This window comes from Lycorma delicatula, chromosome 10, assembly GCF_047948215.1.
Source record: "Lycorma delicatula isolate Av1 chromosome 10, ASM4794821v1, whole genome shotgun sequence".
Taxonomy (NCBI): Eukaryota; Metazoa; Arthropoda; class Insecta; order Hemiptera; family Fulgoridae; genus Lycorma; species Lycorma delicatula.
In genome coordinates, this window is record NC_134464.1 from 41691551 (window position 1) to 41706882 (window position 15332).

Below are 15332 nucleotides of genomic sequence, written 5' to 3' on the forward strand. Positions count from 1 at the left end.
GTTATATTGAAAACTGAATATCTACTGAACAGATTACCTGAAAGTGTTTTCCAAACATAATGGAGGTTGGACCGATTCACTTATTTTTGTTAAACAATGGACTCCGCTGTAAAACATATATGCCTGAACTAATGGTGATTTAAATATTTTAAGTGTTGAAGTTAATGAACTAACACGCTTACTGATTTTCAAATCAGTTATTATATATGTTTTAATATAGAAAACATTGAAATGGTACACTTATATAATAATGAAAAACTATTTTAAACAATAAATAAATAATTTAAATTGAACATTTTAACATTCAATCCATTCAGAGCTATATAATAATTTAAAATGTCAAATGAAAAATAATGCTATGCTAATTAATTACATGTAATATATAGTGTATTAATAAATATATATTTATATATTATACATTCTTTCTGAAATTTCTACACATATAATACAATAATTCGGTAGTAATAAACTTAAAATTTACAGCTTTAGTTTTTTTTTTCATTGATATTTAAATAATAATAATCATTTTTAAAATATACTTTCATTTTTTAACACAATTTTTTTTAGAAGTGATTTAGTAAAAATTATTATAACAAAATATTTTTGAATATAGATTTATTAAATGTTTAATTAAATAATTTGTTCAATTCATCTTTTTTTATTACTATTAGTTCATTACAAAAAAAATATGTATTATATATTAGTTTAAATTTAAATCATTGTAATTTTTTTTAATAAATGACAGTATGATATTTACGAAGCTGTGCTGCTGCTATATTTTGTATAGTTTTACATATTTTAACACAAATAAAAAAAAAATTTACATTAGAAAGAACAGATTTATTCACAGAAATGTATTTCACAGAAATGTAATTTCTCTTTATAATTTTTCTTATTATACCTGAATCATTTAAATTGTGTATGAATTTTATGATAAATAAATAAATTTTGATGATCTAGTTCAAACTGCTCATGAAAATAAATATCAAGAATAATAATAATCTTTTGATAAGCTTACTAAGGTAAATAAGGAGTGAAATTCCTTTCATCATTGAACCGAATATGTAGCTTCCTATCAGATACTAAGATTTCTGAAATACAAATCACATTCAGTTCTGTAAGCAATACCATCACATCAATTTGTTAGAGGATCAGGCCGACTGGAATTTTCAGTCTGTTTAAATGAGCAGTTAATATTTAATATTAAAAATTTGAAATATACTTTATACGGATTAAAAATATAATAAAAATCATAACACAGTAGAATTTTGTACAAATTAATGAAAAGCTATTTATTTATTTTTAATTTCTTCTGTAGAAAATCTTATTTTAAAATAAGAGAGCACAGCATACAAAATTTATAAAATTTATTTTTGTGATAAAACTGCAATTCTGTTTTTCTGTTTGTTACTTTTTGGTAAATTAAAACAGAGATATGAAATAAATAAAAAATTAAATTTAAAAAATAGAAATTACTTTTGGAAAAGGCATATGAATAAGTAAAATTTAAGGCACACAAAATATTAATACTATTAATAAATATAAAAGAACATTATTATTTTAATTAAAAATAAATATAAATAAACAATATGTATAAACCATTAACAGTAACAGAAAATTGTTTGAGATAAAAAATATTATTACATCGCTCAATAACTTAAATCTTCCTTTTTTTCGACAGTGTTCTTTACTGTTATTTTTACTAACATGCTTGTACGTATGCTTAAATAAAGGTTAAGGTAAAATTAATATTTCACTGAAATTGTCCGCTGTGATATTTGACAGTTACTTATTTCAGTCATAACTGTCCATAACAATCAAGGTACTTTACTCAAATTACCTTTGCTGCCGCCACCAACTTTGCAGCAGGTTACATTAGATAAAAAGAGTGGATTAAATCTCTGTAATTCTGTTAGAAAGTGAATTTAGACCCGCCTGCAGTGAAGAAACAATGATGATAAAACACAGTGATATTTTATAATTGTCTATTTTCGATATTAATTTCTAGTAAAATAGTACCTAAAAGAAGTTTCTTCGATTCGTACCCTTTTTATTAATTATGAATTAAAAAACTCATTAGAAACTAACAATGGTTTCTGATACAACTGAGGGACGACCTTGCTGCATGTTACTTACTTCATTTGAGAGCAATTTTAGTTTTTAGCGTGGCAGAATTTTTATTGATAATTCTGTTGATAGTAAATGTATGTTTAAACCTTTTTAATCTATTAAAGTAAACCCCTAAAATAGAATAAATTATATCTCCCCCTCTTAATAATTAATGACTTTGATGATTAATATGCTTATATAATTATGATTTCAACTTTTATATTACCCAGAACTCCTTAGTTTCTGGTTGTTGCATAATTAGTCTGACTAATCTGTTAACAAATTTAAAAAAAAATTTAAGTTGTGTAATTTTGATTCAATGTTTTTTTTTCTCTTAGTGAATTATATTTCTACTTTTAACAGATAAATGAAATGAAACTGAAAAATATAGCGACAGGACAATATTATTATCAAACAGAAATCAAATAAGAGAATTTGTTCTCTCATTCTTAGTTCAAAATATAAATAGATTATATCTTTAGATGTGTATCTTAAAATAAAGTTTACCATTACTCATTCAGAATTCAATTAATTATTTAAAATACAACTCTACAAAACATTAAATAATAATGATGTGTTTAATCGTTCACTTGTTCAAACATTTATCAACTACGGTTCATATATGTTACTATTGAAATCATATTAACTGATGTTCTAAACATCTGTAACTTGATTTTATAAATATTTTACGTCAAAAAATGAGTTTATGCACTCTCGAGCCTTTTAATGAACATACTCAAAAATATATTAATCATATAAATATTTCCAAATTATGAGCTTCATAAAATATAGGATTTTTTTTCTGTTTCTGTTCATAATACTCGTTCAGAGTTAAATACAGGTAATAAACTGGAATTTTAAATGAAATCATAACCAGCTGAATAAGGGAACATTACACTCAATGACTTATTGACAGTAAGTCAATCCACTCATCACTACAATTCTTTTCCATTCTTTTCCTCAGATTTTTTTTAACAATAATGTTGCTGGTTTATATCCATCATCAGTCATCTATCACAGATAAAACAATGTTACAATATTTGAAACAAATATTGTTTCAAATTAAATCTCTTCTGAAAAGAACAAATAATATTACAGTAGACAGGAAATAGTTTTTCTTTTAATAAAGCCCTAACTAAATAGTTATATAAATTGAAATTTTATATAGAATATAGGTAATTAAAAAAAGTCAAATAACTATATAACCTGTAATATTGTAAGAGATAACTGAATGAATTGTTATACATAGGAATGTAGGTAGGTACAGTGTAATCATATGTGTATATTTAAGATACTGATCACTCATTAAATTATATAACAGTCTTTTAATAATATTTATAACAAGTATTAAGTTTTAAACATACTATTTACATTTATTTTTATAATTAATTTTGCTGTTTTAATGATTCATTCATAATTTTTCTATGGGCACAGTATAAATTTATTGCTAGTTTTATCACTAACTATGTTTACCATTGTACATAACAATTTTATTATCGTTTATTTTTCTTAATTTTTAAAATTACCTACAATTTTATAAATAAATATTAAAAAAAAATCATTAAAATAATCAATAACAATAAATTAAAAAATAAACGCTATAAGATCATGTGTAGGTAATTATTATAATATTATGATAACACTGCCTCGTTTAACATTCAACAATGTGCTATTTATTATTATTATTTAATATATTGTTTTCTTCTTTATCTTTTGAATTTTTTTAAAATTGTTAATAATTGTGATTATATTACTAACAATAGTACAAATAATTGAAAATATATAGTTAGTAGAACTGGTCTTGTACGTTAAGTCCAGACTACAAAAGTTCTCCTTCATTTTTTCTCATTCTTCAATTCATTAAGCTGGAAATAAAAAAAAATAACACCTATTTATAAATACCATAAAAGATTTATAAAAGATTATAAAAGAAAATTTATAAAAGATTTATTTATCATAGTGATTATAATTACTTAATTTATCATGGAATGTGGTTTTAGCTATAAGAATAATCTTGGTAAGCAGATGGAAGAGAACTGAACAGAACCCAAGTGTGTCGAAAGGTTTTCTATCGCCCTACATATTCCCAGAACCTGAACGTTTGTTCCTTCCATATCATTTTCACCCTAATACACTTTTTACTACCTGACAACTAACCTATGGGCAATCTGGAAAAATCACAAATTTCAATGATATCTTAAATATATTTACAAAACTTTGTAGAAATAACACCTGATATAGAACAAACACAGTATTCTACTTTGGAATAATCATGTGTAAACATTCTGGTATTTTACATTCCCATTATAAAAGATTAACACTATATAAATTGAATATGTTTAATGATAAAGTAAAAATTAATCTTAATTACAACCGGAAGGTCCTGGATATAGAAATATGGTAAATAAATCAAACGATAAAAAATTACGTAAAAAAGAAACCGATAAACGAGAATATTACAATATGTAATACAATATATAAAGATTAACACCATTCATGGTAAGAAAAGCAGGAAAAATTATGTAATATGATCTATAGAGCATATATAAAGTTAAGGAAATTAAGAGAATTCAAATCTGAAAATGCAAAAAAAAAAATAACGGTTACGAAATCAAACATATAAATACAACGGGTTAAACAAATAAGCAGAGGGAAAAAATACAAAAAAATTTATAATATACACCTTCTGTAATCCATAACACTCTGAGCAAATAGAAAAGCCTGGACCAGAACATATTGAGAAAGCGTATGCAACAACATAGCGAAACAGTTTGAAGAAACCTTTGTACGAGTATACTCACTTTTAATTAGCAGAGAAGGAACAAAATATGCTGATTAAACTATTTATAAGAAATATAGTTAATATAGGGCATTTTATTATATTTCACATTTCTCAAACAGATGAAACATGAAATCTTTGATAAAGTTTACATAGCCTCTTACTATTTTGATATTAATGACACATACTTTTAAGAATTTTTTATTACTTAAAAAAAAAAAAGAACTGACGGTGGTATTTTAAAAACTCATTATTCTTAAAGGATAAAGAATATATGAAAAAAGAACATCTTCTTTTGACTTACTGCTTAAAATTAATTCATTTTATTTGATTAAAATACATATGAATCTTTCTGGCAAAAAAGTTATCTTTTTTAGCAAAAATTAATGTTTTTAAATTTAAAAAAATAACTAGTTTTTGATGCTAGCATGATAAGTTTTTTAAAAATATATTTAACAGTATATATACTTAACCAAAAAAAAAATATATATCAGCTGGTTATAAGCTTATCAATTAAATTAATAAAATGTATTCGTTTATTTACTGGTTACTAATATTATTTATTTTTAAAAAATGTCATTGAAAACTATTATTTCAATTAATTACTTATTTTTGATTTTTACTTTTTACTACAAATTTTTTTCACAACTATTTTTTAATATCATAATTAAAAAAGAATAATAATAAAATGTGAATAGATCCGATGTTTAATTGAAGGATCAGAGAGCAAAATGTGGTGCTGATAGACATCTCAGTGCTGAAGTATGCAAATATTATCCAAAAAATTGGCAAGAAGAAATTGTAATATTAAGATCTCAAGATTGAGGTCAGCAGGATGTAAAGCATGAAGATAAAGATAGTTCCAAAGATATCACGGCCTTGAAATGATCCCAAGGACCAGGAACAAAATCTGAAGAAAGCGCCAGGAAAGTTGAGAATAAAGGACATAGCGCTTAATGGTACAGCCCATGTTCTGAGGAAAGCATGGATTGAAAAATGCATTTTTCCTACATTTTGTTTCTCTTTGTATTATTGAATTTTTGTGTGTGTGTGTGTGTATGTGATTTAACCCCACAGGAGGGAGGTATTAGTGGACACATTCCCTTAAGCATGCTGGTTTCGCATTGGAGAGTGACCATCCCCTATCAGACTTCATCGCTTTGCAAGTCTGTTAAATAATAATAATAACAATATCTGTTTGATTGCTTTGGTTTATCAATGGTGGCCACTTTTGAAAGTCTGTTACAATTGACACTGCAATTCTGTTGTAATTCTTTCTTCCTAATAAATTAAACTAAAATCTTACTGTTCAAGGTAAAAATTTTTTAATCTTTTCATTAATTATTTTCCACTTTACTTAATTTTCAAAATTTGAAAATATTATGTGAAAATCAGATACTAATACATTAGATTTCCATTTAAAATAATACAATGGGCACCAAAAATGTAGTCTGTCAATCTCCTGAAAATGTTATTAATAGTTTGGTAAATTATAGAATCTGATGTAAAGGTCCTTTACACATCCTTTATATATGTTTAATGATGTTGGCAGTGTGTTCTACATGGATGTTGTACAACATTTTTCATCAATACAAAAACCAGTTGATAATTACAGTTTAGCATTAAAATTGTTTCTATAATTTTATTATAGTCGGTTCATAGATCTGTAATGGCTGGGTTTAATGAAAAATATCCACAACAAAAATGTCTTAAAATATTATTCTCTACCAAAATATAAACAATAAAAACATAATGGTTTCAATCTGAAATAAAGAAGTTAGAAAGATAAAGATAAAGATATTGAAAGAAGGGTGAAGATTTCAAAAATGTTAATACTATATTTTTAATACAAAGAAAAATCAAGAGAAGGTTCTCCACAAAAGTTTTTCAAAGAACTTATAGTTTCTGAGATAACAAAGATGGCCACCTCAAGTTGACCATTTGCATATGTATTTATATATACAGTATATATAAAAAAAATACAATTTATTTAATAAAAATATAAACCTAAATAGTAACTCTATAAACATAGGGGAAATATAATTAAAATTTATTTAATATAAACATAACTGAACACTTAATAAAAAAATAATGTAGATTTAAAAATTGAAAATTCCATAAAAATATTAAAACACATAAATAACAGAAAAGATATGAATAGAAAAAAGTAATTATTCTTTTATATAAGTTTTCTGGTGAAGACATCTCAAAAAAAGACCATCAAAACATTAAGACAAAAAGAACACACATATGCAAATAATATACATTTATCTAGTGCCAGTTGTTTCATTTCAGCATGCCTCTTACATTCTCGATCCCTAACAATTTGTTTTACATATTCTAAAAGTTGCCTACTTGCACAATTTTTCCAATCTACATGTCCCTCCAACATTAAAGTAACTATTCCAGAATGCCTTTATATGGCCTATAAGTCTATCTCTTCTTTTAACTATACTTTTCTCTTCATCAATTTGCTGTAACACCTCTTCATTTGCCACTTTATCCACCCATCTGATTTTTAACATTTTCCTATAGCACCGCATTTCAAAAGCTTCTAATCTTTTCTTTTCAGGTACTCCGATCATCCAAGTTTCTCTTACACATATTTTACTGCTAAACATTTTATTCCAGTCTACATTATCAAATGCCTTTTCTAAGTCTATTAATGCCAAGTATGTTGGCTTTTTTTCTTTAATCTTCCTTCTACTATTAATCTGAGCGCTAAAATTGCTTCCGTTGTCCCTATACTTTTCCAAAAACTAAATTGGTCTTCTCCAAACACTTCTTCCACTCTCTTCTCAATTCTTCTGTATAGAATTCTAGTTAAGATTTTTGATGCATGAATAGTTAAGCTAATTGTTCTGTATTCTTCACATTTATCTGCTCCTGCCTTTTTTGGTATCATGACTATATAACACTCTTTTTCAAGTCTGACAGAACTTCCTTTTTTTCGCAAATATTACACACCAGTTTGTAGAATCTACCTCTCGCTTCCTCAGCTGTACTGCATAGCAATTCTGCAGGTATACCATCTATTCCAGGAGCCATTCTGCCATTCAAATCTTTTAATGCTCGCTTAAATTCAGATAGCAATATTATTTCTCCCCTTTCATCCTCTTCAACTTCCTCTTCTTCCTCTATAACACAATTTTCTAATTCATTTCTTCCGTATAGCACTTCAATACATTCCACCTACATATCGACCTTTCCTTTCATATGATAAATCGGTTTACCACTTTGTTTCACACATTATTCGATTTTAATTTGTGTACCACAAAATTTTCCTTAACTCTCCTGTATGCACCGTCTATTTTACCAATGATCATTTCTCTTTCCACTTCTGAACAGTTTTATTTAATCTACTCTTCATTTGCTAGTTTGCACTTCCTGTTTATAGTATTTCTTAATTGTTGATAGTTCCTTTTACTTTCTTCATCACTAGCATTCTTATATTTTCTACGTTCATCCATCAGCTGCAATATATCGTCTGAAACCCAAGGTTTTCTACCAGTTCTCTTTGTTCCGCCTAAGTTCGCTTCTGCTGATTTAATAATTTCGTTTTTAACATTCTTCCATTCTTCTTCTACATTTTCTACCTTATCTTTTTTACTCAGACCTCTTGCGATGTCCTGCTCAAAAATCTTCTTTACATCCTCTTCCTCAAGCTTCTTTAAATTCACAAATTCATCTGACAACTTTTCTTCAGGTTTATAAATCTCAATCTACATTTCACTATCACTAAATTATGGCCGCTATCAATATCTGCTCCAGGGTAAGCGTTACAGTCAAGCTGATTTCTAAATCTTTGCTCAACCATGATATAATCTATCTTTTACCTTGTAGTATTACCTTGTAGTTTTCCATGTGTATATTCTTCTATTATGATTTTTAAATTGGGTGTTGGCAACTAAATTATACTTAGTGCAAAACTATATAAATTGATTCCCTTTTTCATTCCTTTTGCCCAGCCCGTAATCACCCACAATATTTCCTTTCTTGCCTTTTCCAGTGCTTGCATTATAAACTCCAACTATTATTAAATTTTTATCCCCTTTTACATCTTGAAGTGCTTTGTCAATTTCTTCGTATACACATTCTACCTAACCAACAACATAGACGTTAATAATTGTTCTTGACTTAGGTATTGATTTTATCTTTATTACAATGATTCTATTGCTATGCATTTTGAAATACTCTATCTCTTCCATTTGTACTTGTTCATTACGAAACTTACTCCTGCCTGCCCTTTTTTGAAGCTGAGCTAATTATTCTAAAATCACCTGACCAAAATTTATTTTCTTCTTCCCACCGAACCTCATTAACTTACTACATCTACATTTAACCTATCCATTTCCCTCTTTAAATTTACTAACCTACAAACCTTCTTTGGACTTCTAACATTCCATAGTCCAACTCATAGAATGTTATGTTTTCTGGTGACCCCTTCCTTAGTAGTTCCCACCCAGAGATCTGAATGGGGGACTAGTTTACCTCCGGAACATTTTATCAAGGAAGCCGCCTCCATCTTTGTTACATGAAAATACAGAGATTTACATTTTCTTGGAAAATAAGCAGCTGTAGTTTTCCATTGGTTTTAGCTGCGAAGTATTCAAAAGATTGAGTGATGTTGATATGGCCGTTTAAATCCTCCTGACCTATGCCCTTAAAAACTACTGAAAGAGCTGCTGCTCTCTTTCAAGAATCATTTCTTAGTCTGGCTCTCAGCAGATACCTCTTCGATATGGTTGCACCTTTAGTCCAGCTATGCTATATCACTGAGCACTCAAGCACCCTCACCATTGGAAAGGTCTCATGATTTATAGAGGGAGAATATTACACCTTTAGGATTACAGTATCAGAATGATGGCAGTTTGATTTTTTTTGTTTTTATTCATTGAATGACAACATTAGCAGTTACAATTGGGGTTATGCGGACCTTGAGGTTGTTCTGTTAATCGTGTTCCCTTTGCACCACTGAGTAGATTAGGATCTGAATCTAGACTTTCTGACATTCTGTCACAAATTTGTATTAATTTTTAACATGAAATGTTAAAAATTTCATGTTAAAAATTAATACAAAATAGTATAAAATTCAATAATAATACAAACTCTGCAAATAATAAATCATTAAAAATTATATATTTTTTAGCCTATGTAATATCATTTTAACTTTTCCAATTTTCAAAAATGTAACAAAGTACGTTTACTTACAGCAGATGACTTTCTATATATCATTAAAAAGTTTCAAATGACAAAACAGCGTCATACCTATTTTACCTACAGACCACATAGAAACTTGCAAAAACTCTTACACAAAAAATAAAAAATACAAAGATAATCAAAACTAAAAATACATGAAATTAAAATATACAGGGTCTTTTTTTAATAAACATAAGTCTCTCTTTTCAAGGGAAAACACTGACAAATGAAAAAAGGCTAGTTAAAATTTTATCTTAACAACAAAATTAGATAAGCCATCGCATAAAATTGCTCACCTAATACACAAACTGCACTGACTTCACAATGTTCCAAATCGAATGAATAAGAGACAGTGTCTAACAAAGGTTAAATAAAACAAATAAGCACTTCAGTAGCAATGAAGTACTTTCAAATCAAAGCGGAGGGTTTTCACACAGATAGTGCTATCGAAAGTGTAGTACAGATCACTAGTATGGTCAGTGGTGCTGAGAGGAGAGCTTGGCAATTCTTAACTGCATGTACAGGGCTGACTCCCTTTGGGTATGATGTGGCTACAGGACCACCTCAGAGAATGCCACCGGTTTATGGTTGGAATTGCATCCCTGGACCTCCTAGTTAGAAGAGGTAGGCAATGTACCCAGGGAGTAAATAACATGGAATTGGAGGTATCACTAGTTTGCAGGTGGCAGGAGAGGCGGTACGGGTTGATAAAAGGTAGGTGGATCCATAGATTGACCCTTGATCTCTATAAATTACTGGACCACAAGTACAAGGAACTTGAGTACAAGTTGACCCGGTTCCTGATAGGTCATCGTTGCTTCAAATCATACATATGCATACAGACATTAAAATCAAAGTTCCCTTTAATTTTTTTCAAAGCTGCGTGCACAAAAATCAATTTGTGTAAAAAATTTTATTTTATATACCTGTATATCAGTTACACGATACATTCATATAAGTATACATATTTAAATGAAAACAATTAGGTAACTTGTTTTATTTTAGATTATATTTATCTTAACTTTTTGTCTTCTGTCTTTCATTGAAATTCATTCTTTGCAAACCTTATTTTTTATTTACTTCTTAACCATTAACTAAATGTAATTTAATTCTCATAAGGTCACTCAAGTGTTCATTTTCAAGTCTGTTTCAGTATTTTGTTTTTATGAAATTCATAACAGAAAATCCACATTCACAGTCTGCGGTTGCTTGAAAAATTTTTAGAAATAATTCACGGTTAGTTTAGACAAAGTTTAATGTATCGCTAAAAGTCTTGAACAATCCCAGTTTAAATTTATCTAGAATTGTAAATTGCAATTCTGAATATTTGTTTCATACTTTAACTATATCAACGTTTTTATTTACCATGAATTCTGAATATATTTTTGGAAAACTGTACTATATTTTGTTTTCTGAAATCAAAATTGTTTCCTTAATTTGTAATATGAGTAATTTCATTATCAAATGCCTACCAATGTTTTAATTCTTCATCTGTAAATCTGCTCTCTTAGTGCAAACGTTCACGTTCAATAAACTGAATTATAGCTGATGTATCAACGTAACTGGACATTGTGATAATATCTCTCTTACAGTGTCACGCTAAAAGATTTCGTGTCCCAAATATTGAGTTTTTAATTTGTTAATTTTATTTTTTACATACTGATAAACATCAATAATTGTTAAATCATTTTTTTGTAAATATTTGAACAAGGATGTAAGCTCTCGTCTTACACGTCTTTCAGAGAAAATGTTGCTACCCAATATTGTAAATTAGTTAGACTTTTTTCATAATATTTAAAAATGGGTTCTGCTATCTAACTTTAACAATATTCAATTAATGTACCGTATCATAAATTTTTTACTAAAGCACCAACTGTGAAATACTTGGATAACCATCTAACTTCATTTAATGGTTTAAATCAGTGGTAGTCAACCTGATCCCTACTGCCCACTAGTGGGTGTTCCAGTTTTCATGGTGGGCAGCAGGAGTTTTGTCCGATACTGTAGCACTTTCCTTTTTTTTAATTTAATTGACTTTTTAAAAACTTTTTATAGCATTATTTAACAAATTTTCATTAGGTTTTCATAAAATTCCCCGTGACAATTAAAATTTCAGAAAATATATTATTTGTATCGCCCACGTATAAGTTTAGTTCACATTATGTAAGTGAAACTAAATGGCGCTATAGTTCAACCGCAAAAAAAAGAGCCTCATCCCAGAATAGCTCATGCATCTGGTCAGTACAAGTGTTTGTTATCTAATTATTATTATAGACTTTAACTCTGCTTTATAAATTTTTATAAAATAAAGTTACTCCCTTACTTTATAAATCACCATTACTGTGGAACTGGTGGGCGATTAGAAAGACAAAAAGTGGGCAGTAGGTATAAAAAGGTTAACTACCACTGATTTAAATGATATAACTAGATACTTGAGCTACTTATTCAAAATTTTTCTTTTTGATGCTAGATTGGTGAAACATTGTGTACAGAGTTCTAATCAAATTTTCTATATCCTGCATAATAGCTACATTTTTCCAGGCATCAGCTAATCCTAAATCTTCCCAATGTGCTACAAACTGTTTATTCAGTTAAATGTGATATTTCTCTTTTGAGAATTGCTGCTACCCCATTCTTCTTCCCAAGCATAACACTAGCTCCATCGCTTGTAAACATTACAATTTTTTGAATATCCAAATTATTTTCCTTTTAAATTGTTTAATTTTTTCTACAGTCGACATACAATTGCAATTTTTCAGTTTCACCATACCTCTAAATACAGTTTTTTTATACAATTTCATTACCAACACGATATTTAAAATACGAAATTGGCACTTTTTGTATACAAATATCAATGCTTTCATCTACAATAAGAGTATGATGACTAGATTTTCTCACTTCATTAAATACATTCTTTTATAAGTTAGAGCTCATGCACTGAACAAATTCAAACGCATAATTTTGCTTCTCCAATTCTGAGGTAGCTGACCCCATAAATTTTACCACAACAATTTCATCAATTGACATCACAGACTAAAACTACAGCAAGATTATGATACAAGTTAAAAGAAAGAATTAAATTACATTTGTTATTAATATGATTTAATGTTATAATTAAAGTCATTGTAATGAAGTTTCTGTCGATGGTATGACACTTCTTGACATAATAATTAATTAAAGATTTTTGCTATAGTTTTATGTTTTATTGCTGATTCTGAAAATTATTTAAAATTAAGACTAACTGTGAGAGTAATACAAACATGATAAATACTAAATTTTTTGACATACTGCATTTAAAAGTAACTACAACGAAAGTAAGCTACCAAAAACACACATTTACATATAAAGAAAACCAACAATTACAGATGCACTCATTCAAACAACTACAAGCCAATTAAAAATTGATAGTTTTTTAAATACAAACCATCCTAAATTTTAACTTAATGTATATCTTTTTATTTATGTAAAAATGTTTGGAGTAATCGTTAATCAATAATGATACTACCACTATGGTTTGCAATGTCATATAGATGGACAAAAGTGATAGCTGGAAGATTTTAATGAAAGAAGTAGGCACAAACACACAAAATCTGTCTTTAGATTTTAACCATATTTTGCATGTTAATATGCATTTTAACCACAGTTTGCAGTTAATATGCATGGTGAAAGGAGAAGTAGATGAACAGAAAAAGCAATGGGTACAAGGAGCCCATTCAAAATAACCTTAGAAGGTAAATCTAAAAAGAATGAAACCACCTATAAGGCATTTATAGATTTTCAAAACACATTTGTCAATGTAGAATAAACAAACTGTTTAACATTTTTAGTAAAATTGGACTGAAATATAAGTAAAAGAGATATATACAAGAAAACAAATGATAATAGTAAATATAAAAAAAAGCTGACAACTGTGGGTTGTTTCTGAGGCACAGCTTAGCTTATACACACATAACCTAATTTAAGTATTTATCATTTTATTTAAATATATTTTTTGTTTATTTAATTCAATGATTCAACTACAGCGCACGCGCATAACGTATTTAATTCGCGCCGGTGTGTTGGTACTAGTGGCGACTGTCAGCACTAACCAAACTTATATAATTTCACAACTTACATAGAAAAGATCTGCATGTACAGTCGGTAGAGCAGTGTAGCCGCGAGACTTAATGCACCAATAGGGCTATCGAATTCGAGACCTAGCCAGACAAAGTTACTTTTTTACACTTTAAATATTATTCATTTATTTAATTCAACCGCTTACCTGTGACCTCTCAACATGGACAACCACTACTTAACTTCACATTAGTGAAAAGGCCCTCATACCACCTAGCGGAGATCAAGGATGCAACCTCCTCATCCAGAACTCCAGCCTCCAGCTTACCCCTAATTTCACCAGCCAAGAAAGTGCCCCTAGGCCTATCCATCTGAATACCAACATCCTCGGAATCACAGGGAGCAAACCCTTTGACAAACATAATCACTGCATTAACCTTTGACTCCAAAAGGTAAAAAGACTCTTTATTTCCTTGTTCGTGTTCTCATTAATCAGTCTTTTCATTCTCGTAGCACACTCCTGCAATTTGATGAGATCCTGGTGAGCAGCCGACGGCTCATCCGAGTCAGTACTCGTACAGCATCGCATTCATTTCTTTACAAATGGCCCGCTATCTGAAAACCTGGATATTTCCTTACCAAAAACTTTCTTAAGAAAAATAAATAGCAGAATCGCCTTGTCCAGCACAGCCCAAGTTCATGGGCATCCCACTTACTAAATTGTGGGGGGGGTGATCCAACGGGGGGAGTGGGGGAAGGTAATTTGTATGATTCCAAAACTGAAAAGAAAAAAAATAGTGGGAGGAGGATCCAAAATTTTGGGGGGGTCCTGATCCGACGTGATCCGGGAGGGATTGGATGGGGAACGGTAAGACATAAAACAGAAAAGAAGCTCTCCCTACACAACAACTTAGAAAACTTAGAATAATTCATGTACTCCAAGATGCACGGAAAATATTCAACGACCTTGTTTACAATCTACAATACCCTACATCACTTACCAGTCTTTGCCTGCTTTAGGAGGCAAAAAAGTTAATATAATTCTCAAGTCTTAATATTAATAACCCCACTACAGATATAGTTACTTCCCAGTGCGTCACTAAATCACTAACACCTATTTAATCATCACAAACATCAGTAAGCAATCAAAAAATTTGATATTCCAAAACTTCTTAAACGCCAGTCTACAGGA

General features: G+C 28.9%; 1 protein-coding gene across 7 annotated transcripts in view; it reads right to left on the reverse strand.

Annotated features, from left to right (window-relative positions):
- The window catches only part of LOC142331251 (ras-related protein Rab-3-like), a 113930-nt gene that overhangs the window by 34734 nt on the left and 63864 nt on the right, over positions 1 to 15332 (reverse strand). For 3 of the 7 annotated variants that reach the window (XR_012757937.1, XR_012757936.1, XM_075377009.1), the window contains exon 6: positions 3286 to 3974. The exons of 2 other annotated variants lie outside the window; for them this stretch is intronic. Coding sequence is in view for 1 of the 5 variants with exons in the window: in XM_075377009.1 (XP_075233124.1) it covers positions 3945 to 3974 (30 nt within the window). In the remaining 4 variants the exon portion in view is untranslated. Of the gene's footprint in view, positions 1 to 3285; positions 3975 to 14354; positions 14550 to 15332 lie in introns of those variants that run through there. 2 more of the 7 variants (XR_012757935.1, XR_012757933.1) reach the window with 2 other exon arrangements.